Here is a 19,755-nt window from a genome sequence, read left to right as displayed (position 1 = left end):
AAGGGTCCGACCACAAGCTGAGAGTTTGGCGACAGTGCGGAGTCACTTGGACCCGGCACAAGCCACTCTGCCACGCCCATCTCGGGACTCAATCGTGGAGCCAGTGTTGGAGCGGCCTCATATGAAGCAATCCGAGTGGCGTAACCGCAGCTGCAGATGCCTTATGCCCCAGGAGCCTCTGAAACGGCACCACAGACGTATCCGGGGTGGGGCAGCGCGGCGGAATGCAGGGACCCGACTCGGACGGCACAGCGGCCCGAAGTGGGGTCTGAGTGTGTGGCGCAGCACATACTTGCTTCCGTCGAAGGGCAGAGTGAGTGTGCGGAGGCGTCAGCGCATCCAGAACACAGCCACTGCTGCTCGCTGGCAATGAAAGAGGGTCTCGGGAGTGACAAGGCATGGCAGCGTCGTCGACTGCCAAGCGCGCCCTCTTGGGGCCCAGAGGTTTCAGAAATAGCTATTTTTTTGAAAATGTGGGTATCACTGGTGGAACAAAAAGAAAAGGAAACAAAAGATTCTCCGCCCAGCCCTCCACCGGGGGAAGGAGTGGCGCCTTCGCCATCTCCTGAAGAGCAACTTGATCCACCTCCGGGCCGCCCGTCTCAGGGTCGTTTGCACCGTCGCTTGGCTCCTGGTTTGGCAGCGGCCTGGACGGGCGGGGTCGGCTTCCTACGGCTTGCTCCACGCTGAGGCCTGGATGGTTGCTGCTGCTGCTGGGGCTTAGCGGGAGCGGAGAACACCGCAGAAGGCCGACCTCGGCGACGAGTAGACGGAGGGTCTGTGGCCGGCTGACGGGTGGGAGCAGCAGCGGTCCGCCGGGGCAGGATGTGCCGGGGTGGCGTACTGAGAACCAGCACGGCCCGCCCCGAGAAACCAATCGTCCAACCGAGAAGGTTCGGGACGTGGTGGAGGGTTCCACGCAAGCCCAACCTTCTCGGCGGCCCGGGAAAGCATAGCCGCCCATTCTGGATCGGTCTCGGACAACGCTACACGCCCCGAAGGGGGCAACGCAGCCGAGTCGTCATCTCCAGAGGACTGAAGCTCCCCCTCCGATGCTGCGATCGACATCTGGTCATCAGCTGGCGCCCCAAAGGAAACGGTTGGTCGTTCCGGAGAAGGACCAAGACATTCTCTAAGGGGCCCCAATGGCAACAGCGCTTGTGAGGGGCCCGCGGAGGTTGACTCGACGGGGAAGCCCTCACGGTAACCCTCAGATCACCCTGGTCATGCACCGAAGTAGGTCTATTCTGCGGGGCAGAATAAACACTAGATCGGGGCATAGGCGAGGGGACTGCACCTCCCTTGAGGTAAGCGAGTCTCGATCTAAGCGCTGAGATTGTCATATTCCCGCAATGGGAACATGAACTATCCACAAAAGCTGCCTCAGCATGTTGAATGCCCAAACACGAGAGGCAACTACTGTGGCCATCTGCTGACGCCAGGGAACGACGGCATCCAGAAACGCACAAGCGGAATGACATCTTGAAAAATACGCAGGGTCACGCTTGTGTTGCTCTTTTAGTACAAAAAAAAAAGGTAGAAAAATACTCTTTCAGTGCTGAGGCACCCAGGGGTAGCCGCGGTGTGAACGAACACACGAGGAAACGCCCACCGAACCGACACACACACACAGACACAGAACAATAGTGCTGTGAAAACAGCAGTTGTGAGCTGCAATGCTCGCGGCCACCGCTGATCGCGCCATCACACCAACACTGTAGGCAGAGTAGATCTCTATTTGAAGTCTTCAAGGGCTGATTTGTAGAGAGAAGTCTCACAAAAGCTCGGCTCCGAAGTGAAAGACAATGTGTGCGTGCGCCCGCTTCCTGTTTATACCCGCGCTGCGGGGCGGGGGTGCGTGACGCGATTCACGCACGCCAACGTTCATTGGCTCGTTCTGTAGACACTCGAAGTTGATAGGGCTCCCTGAAGTGATCCCAATTACGTCGTCACGTTGACGTTACGTTGAACGTGAACGACTGAAAGGGAACCAGGCACTGCTCATCACCTGTCCAATACAGTCTCAACAGTGAAGCATGGTGGTGGCAGCATCATGCTGTGGGGGTGTTTTTCAGCTGCAGGGACAGGACGACTGGTTGCAATCGAGGGAAAGATGAATGCGGCCAAGTACAGGGATATCCTGGACGAAAACCTTCTCCAGAGTGCTCTGGACCTCAGACTGGACCAAAGGTTCACCTTCCAACAAGACAATGACCCTAAGCACACAGCTAAAATAACGAAGGAGTGACTTCACAACAACTCCGTGACTGTTCTTGAATGGCCCAGCCAGAGCCCTGACTTAAACCCAATTGAGCATCTCTGGTGAGACCTGAAAATGGCTGTCCACCAACGTTTACCATCCAACCTGACAGAACTGGAGAGGATCTGCAAGGAGGAATGGCAGAGGATACCCAAATCCAGGTGTGAAAAACTTGTTGCATCTTTCCCAAAAAGACTCATGGCTGTATTAGATCAAAAGGGTGCTTCTAGTAAATACTGAGCAAAGGGTCTGAATACTTAGGACCATGTGATATTTCAGTTTTTCTTTTTTAACAAATGTGCAAAGATGTCAACAATTCTGTGTTTTTCTGTCAATATGGGGTGCTGTGTGTACAATAATGAGGAAAAAAAATGTACTTAAATGATTTTAGCAAATGGCTGCAATATAACAAAGAGTGAAAAATTGAAGGGGGTCTTAATACTTTCCGTACCCACTGTATATACACAACATAATATACAAATGAAATAAACAGTGCTTTATTTTTTTTTCAGTTACAGTAGTATTTAACAGTAGCAAGAAATAAATGAAATTAACAAATAAAACACATAAACATAAAACGCCACAATAGACTTCACTGTATAAAAATAAAACACTAGATGTTCACTGTAAAAATTATACACTGATTCTTATTAAAGCTACTAATTAAGTTCTCAGTCAGGAGCAGTGAAAGATTTTCTCTTTGTGTTTTGTTGTTTTATTAACCTTTAAGGGATAGTTCCCCCAAAAATGAAAATTGTCTTCATTTTCTCTCTCAAGTTGATTTAAACCTGAATAAATTGATTTCTTTTGATGTAAATAAAAGTTATTTTGAAGAATGTGGGTATCCAAACAGTTGTTGATCCCCAGTGACTTCCATAGTACATTGTTTCCTACTATGGAAGTCAATGGGGTACATCAACTGTTTGGATTCCCACATTCTTCAAAATATCTTTTGTGTTCAGCACAAGAAAGAAATTAATACAGGTTTGGAACAACATTAGTAAACCTTGTGTGTATTTAACAGGTTTAGCCCAATAAGACTTGAGAGATAACTTAGTCCAGTATCCAGTCACTGTTTGACACTGCGCTTCATGTGTGTACACTCAGAAAAGCGCATGTTAGAACAGTTCATCAGTATGCAAATTAAATGTTTAACCGGCAAGGCTTTGCATATGCAAATAATGAACTACTGTGAAAATTACTACTGTGGATTTGTTTATACCCAGCCCCGCAGCGCGGGTATAAACACGAAAGCGGACACACACAGTTTTGTCTTCCACTTCAGAGCCGAGCTTTCTGTTTTGTCTTCGAAACTGCAGACTCTACTGTGCGTTGAAGATCTCTCTCTCTCTATCTCTTTCTCTGTCTCTCTCTCAACTGGTCGGTGTTGTGAGCTCAAAGCTGTTATCACAGCAAGAGCACTGTGACGGTTTGGTGGGCGTTTCCCATAGTGTCCATAGTACACAGCAGCCATTCCTTGGGTGCCTCAGCACTGTGTGAGAGTCACAGAGAGTATTTCTTTTTTGTTTTCAATTCACAAAAAGTGAAAATGACTATGGCTGCATTAAGATCGAGACTCACTTACCTCAAGGGGGGGTGGGGGTGGGGGGTGCAGTCCCCTAGCCTATGCCCCGATCTAGTGTCTGTTCTGGTCCCCAGAATAGAGTTAGCCAGGGTGATCTGAGGATTACCGTGAGGGCTTCCCCGCTGAGCCAGTCTCCGTGGGCCCCTCACGCCTCTCAAATGCAGCAGCCGGTGGAACCTTCAAAGGAGTGCGCCGGTCCTTCGCATCCAGCCATGGGCCTTTGGGGCTCCAGCTGATGACCACAGTTGCTTCAGTCCACAGGAGGGGAGCTTCAGTCCTCTGGAGATGAAGATTCGTCTGCGTTACCCCTTTCGGGGAGCATAACGTTGCCCGAGTCTGATCCAGAATGGGCGGCTATGCTTTCCCGGGCCGCCGAGAAGGTCGGGCTTTTGTGGAACACTCCACCGCGTCCCGAACTGTCTCGGTTGGAAGATTGGTTTCTGGTTCTCAGCGCGCCGCCCCAGTGCCATTTTTCCCGGGGGTGCATGAGGAGCGCAAAGCCTCTGGACCTCAGACCAGCTCTTCATCTGTTACGGAGATCAGTACGGAGAAAGGCTTTCTCCAAGCAGAGGATTGGCCACTGGATTGTGGATGCCATCGCCTTTTCTTACGAAGCCCAAGACGTGCCTTGCCTAGGAGTGTCGCGTCTTCCTGGGGGCTGGCACATGGCACCTCACTGACAGATATCTGTAGAGCTGCAGGCTGACCGACACCTAACACGTTCGCTAGGTTTTATAGCCTACGAGTTGAGCCGGTTTCTTCCGGTGTGCTCACTTCAACCAGCCAGTAACACCGAAGTTCCCGCTCTAGTGTCGGCTTGCTGCGCCACTCCCCTCTACATGGAGCGGATACGTGCGCTTTATGCTCGAGTTGAGTTCCCCACTTAGGCGAACCCTTTGAGTTTCTCTCGTCTTGAGCCCATGTCTTTCCCTTGGCAGAATCCGTTCTGCAGTCACTGTCCCGTGTAGTCTCCCCCTTCTCTGGTGCCACCCCAGTGACATTACATATGTTGTACTGCCCTTAACCGGCCAGTTCATATGTGTATTCTCCACATGTTACCTCCCTTCGGGCAGGATGTGGCTTCCGCAGCAACCCTCTCCGCTGGAAAGGCACGCTTTCCCAGTGTTATCCAAGAGTTCCACTGTGTGGGTTATAACGGAACAGCAGTTCGAACTCCCTTTACGCAGGCCTTCCACCCCAGTCAGTTGGGGGTCTGAGAGACTTGCATAGGGTGCTGGATGTGGCAGCTACCGTGGCATTTTCCATAGGGATCACAATTACGTTGTCACATCGACGTAATGTTGAACGTGAGCTACTGAAAGGGAACGTCTCGGTTACGTATGTAACTCTCGTTCCCTGAAGGAGGGAATGGAAGACGTCACGTCCCGCCGCCACCGTTGCTGACCATCGATGTAAGGCCGTCACGATCTCGGCTCCTTAGCGAAAAACAAAGGTGCGTGCGTCAGCTTCTGTGTTTATACCTGCGTTCATTGCCTCGTTCAGTAGGCACTTGAAGATGATAGGGCTCCCTTCAGGGAACGAGGATTACTTACATAACCAAAACGGTTTCTCTGTCGCTTTGTTAAAAATGTTTAATCATGCGTTCCATTTGCAAACCAGTAAGTTAATTTCTCAAAATAATAATAATCAAATTTTGAAACACCAAAAAAAAAAAAAAAAACACCACTGAGTTACAGAGGTTCATTCAAAAGTGTAACAATACTCCCTGGTCTTTCCTAAGACAGAAAAGTTACCAGTAAAAGTGCACAACATTTATATGTCTGTCTGCTTTTTATTTCATTAAGTTTCAGTCTATTAATGATTATCATTGTGCTCTTGTGTAAAGCTCTATGTATTGTAGGGCTGGGTATTGATACAAATTTCACAATTCGATTCGATTTCGATTCACAAGCTTGCAATTCGATTTGATTTCGATTCACAAGCTTGCAATTCGATTCGATTTCGATTCCGATTCGATTCACTTTTGATTATTTTGGATATCAGGTACAATACATGGCAAATTTTCTAAAGGAAAACAAATCTCTTAACTAATGCTGTAAACCAGGGGTGTCAAACTCATTTTCACTGAGGGCCACTTCAGCATTATGGCTGCCCTCAAAGGGCCGGTTGTAACTGTAAGACTTTTAAAATGTTAATATATTGTCTCTTTATTTCATTATTACTTATTAAAGTTACAAATATTGGATATGCATTTGCAGGGGTGTTTCTAGGTTTTAAAAACATCAGGGGATGATCCCGAAACATCAGGGGCTGGGTAATAATGATTTGATATACAGAGAATAATGTATATTGAATATATGCAGGGGCAAACTGGTTCAAAAATTCAGCCCTGACACTGTAGCCACACCAGCACACATTACCACACAGTCATGCTTATTCAAATGTGAGGTAGTTAGGGGGGTTCAGGGACATAATAAAATTTGATAATATTTATCAAATTTATCTCCCCTGGTAAAATTTGGATTTCTTGGACCTACATATGTGCATTTTAAGGTGTTTAAAGGCCAAAAAATGTGGATAACAATAGCTTTAAAAGCATGTCAATGGGCAGTAGCATAAATTATTTAAGATAACAGATCTTAAAAATGAGAATGAGGATAAATGTTGCAATGAATGATCCACACTACAAAATGGAAATGTAGAATGTTTCTGCTTATTGTTGACAATACACAATCACATATTCCAAACAGGAATGGCCTTAAATGAGAAATCTTTAAAGGATTATTTTGCATAGATGTTACATTTCAATCAAAAACCAGTGCAATCTTTTTGTGTTCAGAGGCAAATGAGCAATTTATATTAGCATTAAAGATTGGTTTCAGCAACTTGTTTCTTTCTTGAGTTAATCAATGTTTTTGGCACTAATCAGTTTAAAGTTCAATTGTTCACTCAAAAAGACAGTCACTTGTTGCCACCTACTGGCTTAATGATGCAAGTGGCGCAAACACTGACAAGCGGAGTGATACAAATGGTGAAAAGGCTAATACTGGTACCTATATTAAAATAATATAAAATATCAATATATTATTCTTCAATCAGTTCTATGCAGCAGAATCAGATTTAACAGATTTATGTTTTGACCAATTATAAAAAAATTAAGTATAGTCCTACAAAGCTATTTTTATCAGAGCATGAGCAGAGCAGGGAGAGGACCAGTGAACGAGAGGGTCATGATTCATGTAATTTTACCAGTGTTGCCCACTATTGCTGGGTTTCTTTGTGCTACTATTGCAAAAAGTCCAGAGAAATTTCATGTCGGCACATTTTTTTTAGCGGACTTGCTGAACATTGAGCAGAACGCGCTGTGAACACGGAGCGGAGAGCACAGCGCACATACACAGCGGAACGCACTTTGAAGTTATGCATCTTCGGAAGCGGACTCGCACGCAAAGTCATAAAACACGCTGAGCCAGAGTCAAACCATCGCCGAACACGGAGGGGCGCGGCGGCTTTTTAGTATCTTTCGGCCAAAAAGCGAAAATGTTATTTTCGGCCGAAAATTTTCGGCAGCCTAAATTTAGTTGCATCCCTAATTTTAAGACACCCATATGCTCTCGCGGGCCATAAAAAATAATGTGGCGGGCCGGAATAGGGCCGCGGGCCTTGAGTTTGACACGTGCTGTAAACTATGGGAGTCAGTTGTAGCCTACTAGACTTCATTAGCATACTATATATTGAAGGTAAAAATTAACGGATTTGTATACAAACACTTAAATTACACTTATTTATTTTTATAATAATAAAGTTATATGAAATATAAACATTTCAATGGTGGCTGTCATAAAAACTTGCCAGATTTATTCAAACATGCATTAAATATTGAAGAACATTAAAAACTATAATGAATATGTAATATGGTGCATATATTTAGCAAAATGCTCTCGAATCTATTCGAGATATAGATTAAATATATTAAATCGCTCATATATTAAATCGACGAATCTATATTTTTTACCCAGCCCTAATGTTTTGTATTATTAATACATTCGCACACTGTTAAAGCTGTTGGTTTGTTGCTCAGTTATTGGCACAATTACATCAATATCAGTGTGTCTGATTCTTTACCCTCTTCATTCTGATTTTAGGTCAGATCTTCCATCCAGACCAGTTAAAAACAAAACTGTGATTCAACCACAAGACTTTAATGAAAGCATGTATCCTGGTTTCAGGTAAAATCTAGGATTTTTGTTGTTGTTGTTTAATTTTAGGTGCTGCAATTCGCACATCACACATCACTCAAACACACGATTAATAACTGTAGAATTTCAGAAACCTAATGACGTTCTGTGTCCCAGAAATAGTTTTGTAATTTATGGTTATTTACTTCTCTAACTTGTGTAATAATATGGTATTTTAATCTTACAGCAATGACTCTAAACCTGCCGAAGTCCTCAACACATTGAGATCAAATCTGAGAAAGAAGTTTGAGTGTTTGTATGAGGGAATATCAAAGCAGGGAAACCCAACACTCCTGAATGAGATCTACACAGAGCTCTACATCACAGAGAGTGAAAGTGGAGAGATCAATAATGAGCATGAGGTGAGACAGATTGAGACACAGTCTAGGAGAGCAGAAACTGAGGACACACCGATCAAATGCAGTGACATCTTTAGACCTTTACCTGGACAAGACAAACCCATCAGAACTGTGCTGACAAAGGGAGTCGCTGGCATTGGAAAAACAGTCTCTGTGCAGAAGTTCATCCTGGACTGGGCTGAAGGGAAAGAGAATCAGGACGTCCAGCTCATATTTCCACTTGCTTTCAGAGAGCTCAACTTGATAAAGGACATAACACTCAGTCTTTCAGATCTTCTTCATGTCTTTTTCCCTAAAACCAAAGAAATGGAAATATCCAGTGATGAGTATAAAGTGTTGTTCATCTTTGATGGTCTGGATGAGTGTCGTCTGTCTCTGGATTTTCAGAGAGATGTGAGGTTGTGTGATGTGACTGAATCAGCCTCAGTGGACGAGCTGCTGACGAACCTCATTGTGGGGAATCTGCTTCCCTCTGCTCTCATCTGGATCACCTCCAGACCAGCAGCAGCGGATCTCGTCCCCTCTGAGTGTGTCCATCGAGTGACAGAGGTACGAGGCTTCAGTGACCCACAGAAGGAGGAATACTTCAGGAAGAAAATCAGTGATCAGAGTCTGGCCGACAGGATCATCACACACCTGAAGTCATCAAGGAGCCTCTTTATTATGTGCCACATCCCAGTGTTCTGCTGGATCTCAGCCACTGTTCTAGAGAAGATGTTGAGTGAAGCAGAGAGAGGAGAGATTCCCAAGACTCTCACTCAAATGTACACACACTTCCTGCTCATTCAGACCAACATCAAACATGACAAGGACTATGAGAAGAAAGTGAAAGATGAAGACATGATTGTTAAACTGGGGAAACTGGCTTATCGGCAGCTTGTGAAAGGCAACCTGATCTTCTATGAGGAAGACCTGAGAGAGTGTGGCATTGATGTGGAAGAAGCATCAGTTTACTCAGGATTGTGCACTCAGATCTTCAGAGAGGAGTTGGGCTTGTGTCAGGGGAAAGTCTTCTGTTTTGTTCATCTGAGCATTCAGGAACATCTAGCAGCTCTATATGTGCATCTCTCCTTTATAAACAATAGCATCAATGTGTTTGACCAGATTACCAAACCAACTAATGGAGACACAGTTTCCCTATCTGATCTCCATCAGAGAGCTGTGGATGAGGCTTTAGCCAGTAAAAATGGGCATCTGGACCTTTTCCTTCGTTTCCTTCTGGGTCTGTCAGTGGAGTCTAATCAGAGTCTCTTACAAGAACTAAAGACACAGACAGCAAACAGCTCTCACAACAATGAAAAAACAGTTAACTATATTAAAGAAAAGATCAGTGAGAATCCCTCTCCAAATAAATACATAAATCTGTTTCACTGTCTGAATGAACTGGGTGATCTTTCTCTAGTGAACGAAGCTGAACCTCATAGGTGGTCTGGAGGATTACGTGATGTGAAACTCTCCTCATCTCAGTGGTCAGCTTTAGTTTTTGTGTTGTTGTCCTCAGAGGAGACACTGCAGGAGTTTGACCTGAACAGCTTAATTAGAGACAGAAAAGATCAGTAAGTAATACTGAGTACAATCATTACAGTCTAAAACATTATGATCAAAGAGAAACTCAGAGATCAGAGGTGTTTAAATCACAGGGCACAGACTGATTTCTGGGATATTGCTTGCAATTTACGGTTGTTTCTCAAACCGTGGCTGTGTCCTAGTAAGGCTGCATATCTCGACTGCCACGTCATCAAGCGACTCTGAAGGCCGTCTCAGTTTGACGGATCTTTTGAAGACAGACTTTAATTCATGTCCTTAATTCAGCTCATTTTGAAGGAAGCATCAAGTTGATCCTTTGTGTTCTTCAGTCTTCCACAATCCTTTGCATACATTCCAATTCATGTAAAAGAACTGATGGAAAGTTCATTATGAAATGTAAGACACAAATAATGTATTCGGAGATGAAGGCATACATTTTATCTTTTGTTTCTGTGCAAATTAATCACTGAACACTAAACGGACAATAATGTACTAATAATGTAACGGCCAAAATATACTTGATAAAACAGTTAATCGCCTTGATGCCATTCCTGGTGGCCTGCAATAATTTCATAGCACATCATCGCATAACTGACACGCTGTGAGGATATAAGATTAGATTAGCTTACTTCTCATTTCAAAGACAACTTGGTTAACACAAAACCCTTCTTGATTCATGAAGCTATGCATTTTTTCACTATGGGCCACAAGAGAAGTATTAAGAAAATAAATGAAGGTCTCATTATAATTTTTCTTTATCACAATTTGCTGAATACAAGGCTTCTACAGTTATAGACACTAAAACAACTTTTTCAGATGTCCTTTATAAAGCAGTGTTTAATTAAAGAGTATTTAGAAAGGTATAATGTATTGTTTACTTGTAATATGAATTATTATTTTATTATTATTATTAGCATTAATAATTAACTTATTTATTTATTTTCAATTAGTGTCACGCATAGCACAGGAGATGAAGTTCTTCAGAAGCTGATGCCTGTGGTTACAGCAACTAGAACAGCTCGGTAAGTAGCACTGAGAACAAGCATCACTGTTAAAACATTATTACATTTCTTACTTAAACATTATAAATTAATGGTTTAACAAATAATATGTGTGTCACACTTCAACTTTTAAACCTTCCACCTATCTGACCTGATTAATGATCTATGTAACTGTTTTTTATGATATTTGTGTGAGAATTTACTGAATACACTCCGTTAACCTGCACCTCTTGCATTTGGGTCCTCTCTCCTTTGACACTGTCAGACACACTGTCTCTTCGAAAACTCGTTGACATATTGAATTCATTGTTTAAAAAAAGAGATATTGCACAAACTATAAACACGATTAAGAAAAAAAAAGTTCTGTTTTGATCTAAGAGAGTGTGTCATTGTTCTCTACAGGTTGTGGGATTGTGGTGTCACAGATGAAGGTTGTGCTGCTCTGGCTTCAGCTCTGAGATCAAACCCCTCAAACCTGAGAGGTCTGGATGTGGCTGAGAATAAACTAGGAGACTCAGGAGTGAAGCTGATCTCTGCTGTACTGGCGAATCCTCACTGTAAACTGGAGAAACTGTGGTAAGATCATCTCAACCATAAAGACTCAGAGTGAATAAGGATTAATATGTAGATCAGGGATGGGCAACTTCGGTCCTGGAGGGTCAGTGTACTACAGAGTTTAGCTCCAACCCTGAAAAAATCACCTGCCTGTAATTTTCTAGTAATCCTGAGGATCTTGATTAGCTTGTTCAGGTGTGTTTGATTAGGGTTGAAGCTAAACTCTGTAGGACAGTGGCCTTCCAGGACTGAAGTTGCCCATCCCTGATGTAGATAGTGCATACAATATATCTTTGGCGTAAGCCCCATCCGGTGGTTCAGCGACAGATTCCTGTTTGAACCGTCAGATCCTGCCGGCGGTAAAAGGCAGCGGTGAGGAGTCTCCCTGAAGAGGAACATTTACATCTTCAAATATTATTATCCCCAAAAAGAAAGTAAAACTAACATTTAAAGCAACAGACGAACTACAAACTAGACAACAGATGCAGGTTACAGTGAAGAGGGTTTTTTTAAATCGCAAATGTTTGGTGTAAATTAACTTGTCTTGTAATGCTTGTGCAAACAGACCCTTGCAAAAGCGTGAGCATTTCCTCAAAATGTGTGTGTGCAGCTGAAAAGAGGGAAGTGGTGTGTGTTTCACCTGAACCAGGACTGTCACCATATCAGATTTATCACTACATGATTATCATGGCCAAAATAACACACGATAACAATATATCGCCATATCTATGGAAATCTTAAAAAAAAAAAAATAATGCTATCAGTCAAATTCATCTTTACTTTGTTTGTTTGTGTGTGTGTGTGTATATATGAAGAGTTAGCTATAGGTGTAGCTATATAGTAAGTTAGCTATAGGTGACACACCTGAATAAATGGCTCATTAAGTATGCAGGGACATTGTCTCATCAGGTGTGAACTACTAAATATGCATGATGCTGTTTGAGCGTTTACGCCCCATCCGCATATTGGCTTTCCAAACTAAAAGTGTTTCACAAAACTTAAATCAATGTATCGTTTTATGTGAATGATTAGGCAGGATGATTTTCACATCATTCTGAAGAAAAAACTCTAGGCGACGACATCCATTAGTCAAAAGTCTTATTGCCACATATTTAGTATGTGTTTTGTGGCCTTATTTCAGAAACTTTAATTTTTAGTTTTTTCAATAACCATGCATAAACATTATTCTCTCAAAAATGAAAACATGTTGTGGCTCACATATTATGGTAGTCCTGTTTGTGCTATATAGAGTGAATTTACACCTTTGCCATTAATATGTTTATAAGCAACTGAAAAAAGCACAAATGTCCGGGCATGTCAGAGCATCTCAAGGACCCCAAAAACACCCCAGACCCCAGAGGGTTAATAGACAGACGCATTTGAAGAATATTGTGTGGGTGTTTGAATGGAGATCACAGTATTTTAAAGATTAATCATGCAGCTCTACTGTCTTATCTCTCTCTCAGCATATGAGTAGCGCAAGGGCTTTTCAGTGCATTCAGTCTCACGTCGCTTCCACGCATCCACTTGAAATGGATATTACGACACTCATAGATAACGACACATTTCATCCTCTGTTGGAACAAAAGTGGCTAACTTCTGTCAACCTTGTCTATAAGCAAGGACAAAAATAAAGCAATTTAATTTGAATCAATATCAATTCTGGAATAATAAAAATCGTTTTTTAAATCGTAAACAAAAAAATCACAATAGTTAGGTGAATTGATTTTTTTCTTCCAGCCCTAACACACACACACACGTTCCTTAAAATGTTTAGAAATACATTGAGCACACACACACACACACACACACACACACACACACACACACACACACACACACGTTGGGTTTCCATGTTTAATAGGGACTTTCCATAGAAATAATGATTTTTACATTGTACAAACTGTATATTCTTTCCCCTAATCCTAACTGATTTATTTTAACAAAGTGAACTAATGAGTATTTGTATATATTTCATATTGACAGCATTATGTGATTTATTATTTAAGTGTTATGTTTCTCTTTGGATATAGGCTTAATGTGTGTCATTGTTCTCTACAGGTTGAGTGATTGTGGTGTCACAGATGAAGGTTGTGCTGCTCTGGCTTCAGCTCTGAGATCAAACCCCTCACACCTGAGAAAACTGCATCTACCTGGGAATAAACTAGGAGACTCAGGAGTGAAGCTGATCTCTGCTGTACTGGAGAATCCTCACTGTAAACTGGAGATACTGTGGTAAGATCATCTCTACCATAAAGACTCGGAGTGAATTAGGATTAATATTTAGATAGTGTGTACAATATATCTTTGGCGTAAGCCCCATCCGGTGGTTCAGCGATAGATTCCTGCTTGAACCGTCAGATCCTGCCGGCGGTAGAAGGCAGCGGTGAGGAGTCTCCCTGAAGAGGAACATTTACATCTTAATATATTATAATCTCCCAAAAGAAAGTAAAACTAACTGCTAAAAAAAACAGACGAACTACAAACCAGACAACAGGTTACAGTGAAGAGGTTTTTTTAAATCACAAATGTTTGTTATAAATCAACCTGCCTTGTAATGCTTGTGCAAACAGACCCTTGCAAAAACGTGAGCATTGCCTCAAAATGTGTGTCTGCAGCTGAAAAGAGGGAAGTGGTGTGTGTTTCACCTGAACCAGGACTGTCACCATATCAGATTTATCACTACGTGATTATCATGGCCAAAATAACACACAATAACAATATATCACCATATCTATGGAAATCTAAAAAAATAAATAAAAAAAATAAACCTGTCAGTCAAATTCATCTTTACTTTGTTTGTTTATTTTGTGTTATTTTTGAAAAAGAAAAATCACACCATCACATACAAAAGGAACAATTACACTTAATGGCGACCAGTTTGAAATAATGGTAACACTTTATCACAAGTATACTGTAACACAGCGCCTTTAAATCATTTGCAAACTATTTATAGTTCATGAATATTATATAATAGTATACAGTATAAGCTGTAGATAATATATTAAGAGACTATTTACAAATAGTGAGTTCTTCATTCATTGTCACTGTAATTAACAAAGTGTTATTGTTTAATTAGCTCTTATGTAAAAAGTTAGATAATGCTTTGTTCACAATGTATTAACCATAAATAGTTCTCACTTTAGATTAGGTCAAAGAAAATGTCATTAAGTGCTTTAATACAGCCTTTATTCTGCATTAATTACATTAGTATTAAGAGTTCCTTAAAATGTTTACAAATACATTAAGAACAAACACAGACACACACATACACGCAAACACAGACACACACACAGAGAGAGAGAGAGAGAGAGAGCACACTCACTTATACACACACACACACACACACACACACACATACTAGGGCTGGGACGATACACCTAGACCAGTGGTCTTCACTATTTTTTTCATGAGAGCCACACTGATGGGACAAAGTCAGTAGGGGTGACAATTTTACCGCAAAACATCAAAAGTTACATCCAGTCATAAATACTGTTTGATGTATAAGATGAGTCATATTTATACAAATTCATCACATCTTTCTGAGTTTTATTTCAGAAGCATCATACAGTACTACATTCTCTTGAATAAATAAGCATTCCAGGGACAGGCGAGGGTAAACAAACGGAGACCGTAATCCAGTGGACAAGGCAAGAGGATAAACCAGCTAACCAGGCTAAAGTCCAGACATCAGGCAAACAATATCCAAACAGGGAAAGACGAAAGAGGTAATCCAAGGCGAGCAAGAGTCCAGAGAAGGCAGAACACGGGAAACCAGGCTATGATCAAAACACAGGGCAACCAAGCAAGAGTAAGACTAGAAACACTTGGATAGGCTCCATAAAGATCAGCTAGACAGCAGTATAGGCTAACAATACTCCGCAATCGGTGAGCTTGTGCATCAGTGTTTTATAGTCCCTGTGATTGACTACAGGTGCAGAAATAATTAAAGCCATGGAACATGGGAAATGTAGTCCAGGGTAACCTGTAACTTTGTGTGCAGTGAAAAAGTCTTAATGGTGAACGGGTGACCTCAGGTGGTGTATGGATGGAAACAGCAGGCGTAGAATATGTGACAGTTATTTTAAGCACCAAGTTTCTATCAAAAGCTGATTTACCCTATTTTGATCGCTACCATAGACATCAGTGTTTATATTTGAACTTAAAACTTTTATCCCAGTACTTCTATGATAATTTGAACTATTGTATCACAGAAATAATGATAGTATTATGAGGTTGAAAAGACCTTCTGTGAAGCTGTTTCATGACAACTCTCTCTGGGTCAGCGGCAGCACCAACAAAGATTTGAATGTTGCAATATGATTTTGTCAAAGGTTTAATAGACAGAGGAATTGGAATTAGGAATAAGAAAAACTTATTTAAAAATCATTCCTCCTTGAACTGCGGAATAGCACTTGAAGTTGGAAGCACTTCGACGCGGCGCAGTAAAAAGTCACGTTGGTTCTAATGACAGAAGTAGTAGTAGTATGTAGTATATATTTATTGTCCTTTTAGGGAAATTCTTTTTCACATTTCCAGAAACGCTTTTCATTATACATATATTCAGGGCACATATAGACATACATATTTCATACATAGTAGACATTTGACATTATTGAGTGTATGAATGGCTGAAGGGATTAGGCTTCTGCTGAAGCGGGTTTTATTGCATCTTATGCTTCTGAAACTCCTACCAGAGAGTAGGAGTGAGAAGTAGCGCTAAGTGGATGAGTAATGTCCAGGGATATTACATAAGCGATACGTGTGATATCTTTGGTGTTTAGTTCTTGTAGATTTGGAGTGGGCAGACCTATTATTTTGGTGGCAGTATTGGTTATCTGGGTAAGTTTGTTACGTTTTTTTACAGTAAGCATGTTGAAAAAGCAGGTGGAACAGTATAGTAGGATGGGTTGAACTATGCTGATGTACAGTAGTAGGAGTAGATGGGGGGCAACATGAAGTCCTTTTAGTTTATGCACCGCTGACAGTCTTTGGGTTCCTTTTTTCTGTATGTTTGTTGTGTGGTGTTCAAAGGTGAGGTTATTGTCAATTGTGAGTCCAAGATATTTGAAGTGGTCTACTGTCTTCTGTTTCGTTGTTAATGATAATGGGCTGGTGGAATTGTGCCGATCCAAAAGCCATTTCTTTTGTTTTGCTGATGTTGAGTTTGAGATAGTTATTTCCACACCACTGCGTAAAGTGAGATACTGTGTTAAAATATTCTTGAGTTGAATGAGTATCTGTAAGGAGTCCAAGGATTGCAGTGTCATCTGCATACTTGAGAAATATGGTATTGGATGAGGGGCTGGTGCAGTCATTTGTATAGAGGGTGTAAAGGAAGGGGCTTAGAACACAGCCCTGCAGGGCTCCTGTGTTAGAGGTCAGTATAGGTGTGGTTGTTGTGCTTACCCGGACAGCCTGTTGTCTGTTGGTGAGGAAGTTGTGGAGAAGATGAATCAGGCGGGAGGGGACATTGAGGTGGAGCAGTTTCTGGGTCAGTAGATGGCTCTGAATCGTGTTAAATGCAGAGGTAAAATCTGCAAACAGGATCCTGGCAGTCGTGCCTGAAGAATCCAGGTGTTGTAGGACGAGGTGCAACAGGCATGCTACAGCATCCTCAGTGCCTCTCTTGGCCTTGTAGGCAAATTGGAGGGGATCCAGATGTGGGCGGACGTATGGCAGGATGGTTTGTAGCAGCAAATACTCCAGACACTTCATCAGGATGGGTGTGAGGGCGATGGGGCGGAAGTCATTGAGTTCTTTGGGATGAGGTTTTTTGGGTACTGAAATTATTGTAGCTGTTTTCCAGAGGGTGGGGATTTTGCATTGATGGTAGACTTCACAGAAGAGTGGATGGATTATTGCAGAGAGTTCAGTGGCACAGGTCTTAAGCACCTTTGCTGGGATCCCATCAGGCCCTGGGGCCTTGCCTGGCTTGCATCTCCTCAGTTGCCGCCTGACATCCTCCTTTGAGAAGGGGGCTGGGTCGTTTGGGTCCAGGGGGAGTGCATCCAGCTGACTGCGACACTCCTCTGAGTAATCAACTGAGTCGAACCGGTTAAAAAAGATGTTCAGCTGATGTCCTTGCTCTGGTGGGATTGGTGTGCTGGGTCTGGGTGCATTTCCTATCAGTGTTTTGTTCATCTGAAAGGCTTGTCTGGTGTTCATGGAGCTGAATTTTTGTTCCAGTTTATTTTTGTATTGTTTTTTGGCTTTGAAGACCTCATTTTTTACTGCTCTGTTTGCTGTGTTAAGTGCTGTCCAGTCCTTGAGCTTGAAGGCTCTGTGTTTTTCCTTCAGGCTTTTTCTTAACTGATGTGTAATCCATGGTTTAGAATTAGGGTATTTTTTTATTTTCTTAACTGGTATGGTAGTCTGAATGCAGAAGTTGATGTAGTCTGAGATGATGGAGACCCTGTCGTCTAATTCCCCATCAAAAATGTCCCAGTCAGTACATGCCAGGGAGCCTTGGAGTTGCGCAATGGCGTCCTCCGTCCATTTAGGGGCGCTGTATGTCTCTGGCTTGTATGTTTTGAGTTCCTGTTTGTATACCGGAAGTAAACAGATCATGTTGTGATCCGCAAGTCAGAGTGGAGGGTAAGAGCGTGTGCGGTACGCATCGATAATGTTACCGTAGCATAAATCCAAGATGTTATCCCTTCTGGCGGGGGTGTCAACATACTGGTGGAATGATGGCAAAACATTGTCTAGTCTGCAGCTGTTATAATCCCCCATGATAAGCACCGGAGCCCCCGGGTACTTTGCAAGCATCGAGTTAGCCTCTTCAGCCACCAGCTCAGATGCTGTCTTGGTGTTAACGTTTGGGGGGATATAAACACAGCTGGACAAAACAGTGGGGAATTCACGGGGGAGATAGTGGGGCCCAGTGATACAGTCAACATCTCCAGATTGGTTGTACATATCTTTTGATGGATTTTGATATTAGTACACCATCTGTCGTTGATGTAAAAACAGACACCTCCCCCTTGCGTCTTCCCTGATTGAGCCGTTCTGTCCGACCTGATGATGGTAAAGCCATCCAGAGCTACCTCGTTGTCAGAGATCGCCCCGTCCAGCCAGGTTTCGGTCAAGGCGATGATGCAGATGTCTCTGAAGGCCCTTTCCAGACGGCATCGGGCATGTAGCATGTCCATTTTGTTTGGCGGAGGGACCGGACATTTGCCAGGATGATGGAGGGAAGAGGTGGTTTAAAAGGACGTCTTCTTATCCTGCTTCGGATTCCTCCCTGTTTGCCCCTTTTCCTGGGTCGGAGCTCCGGGGGTACGGCCGCCACGGGCTTGATCTTACTTGGTGGAGAGTCCCGTAATAATAGCAGGTCTTCTCGGCTGTAGGTGAGTAAACCTCCATCTATCACCGGTCGCACTGTGAGGCCATCGCAGATAAGCAATTGTCTTATAAACACCAGCGCAATCAATAATTTAAAGATTTTTGCCATAGTTGACAAATCGGGGACATAAGACGAGACAAGACAAACTTTAGACAGGACTTAGACAAGCCGTGGAGCTCGGTTGTCACAGCAGAGCATGCTCCACTTCTAAGTGAGAGGGAGAGGATTTTTCAAGCGTGACTTTTTACTGCGCCGAGTCGAAGTGCTTCCAACTTCAAGTGCTATTCCGCCATACATTATAGTTATCCTTTTTACCCGCTTAGAAAAGCGCCACTTTTTATTTTGTGTCACCATACTTGGTCGTGTAACTAGACTAACTACTCGTGTAACTGTATTTAAATAGGGAAAACGTGGAGGTGTTTGGTCGCTTCTAACTCATCTCTGTTTGGTACCTAATGAATGAACTGAGCTAAGCTAAGTGCTATCAGTGACGCCGCGGGCCAGAGCAATTGAGTGTGTGAAAGAAATGTAATATGTTCTATATGTTTGCATTTTCTTATATCTATAGAATCTTAAAAATATGATGATAATCAGATGAATGTAGTGTTAGTACATATTCTTATTAATATGTGTATGTGTATGTCCTTGTATATGACCGGACAAAAGATAATGTGACTGAATGTATGACCGAGACAGAGAGTCTCCATTCAAAGGTGTAATATGATGAAGTATAATAGACAAATCTAAACAATATGTTAGTTATGGCTAAGATGTATCTTGATGTAGCCTCTGGAAAACAACCTTGGGGGAGGAACAACTATAAAGAATGAAGGATACCCCCCACTCGTTGTCACACTCTGCAGGCACTTTGTAATGACTGTATGACTGTTGACCTTTCCTTGCAAGGCAAGGCAAGGCAAG

General features: G+C 42.6%; 1 protein-coding gene across 1 annotated transcript in view; it reads left to right on the top strand.

Annotated features, from left to right (window-relative positions):
- The window catches only part of LOC311297727 (protein NLRC3-like), an 89,803-nt gene that overhangs the window by 43,709 nt on the left and 26,339 nt on the right, over window positions 1-19,755 (top strand). The window contains exons 4-8 of the mRNA XM_084420147.1: window positions 7,952-8,035; window positions 8,232-9,959; window positions 10,881-10,952; window positions 11,334-11,507; window positions 13,548-13,721. Of these exons, the coding sequence (XP_084276273.1) occupies window positions 7,952-8,035; window positions 8,232-9,959; window positions 10,881-10,952; window positions 11,334-11,507; window positions 13,548-13,721 (2,232 nt within the window). The remainder of the gene's footprint in view (window positions 1-7,951; window positions 8,036-8,231; window positions 9,960-10,880; window positions 10,953-11,333; window positions 11,508-13,547; window positions 13,722-19,755) is intronic.

The sequence above is a fragment of the Rutilus rutilus genome (assembly GCF_951802725.1).
Source record: "Rutilus rutilus genome assembly, chromosome: 9".
Lineage (NCBI taxonomy): Eukaryota > Metazoa > Chordata > Actinopteri > Cypriniformes > Leuciscidae > Rutilus > Rutilus rutilus.
Note: the sequence above shows the minus strand (reverse complement) of the source record. Positions and strands in the feature narration are given on the sequence as shown.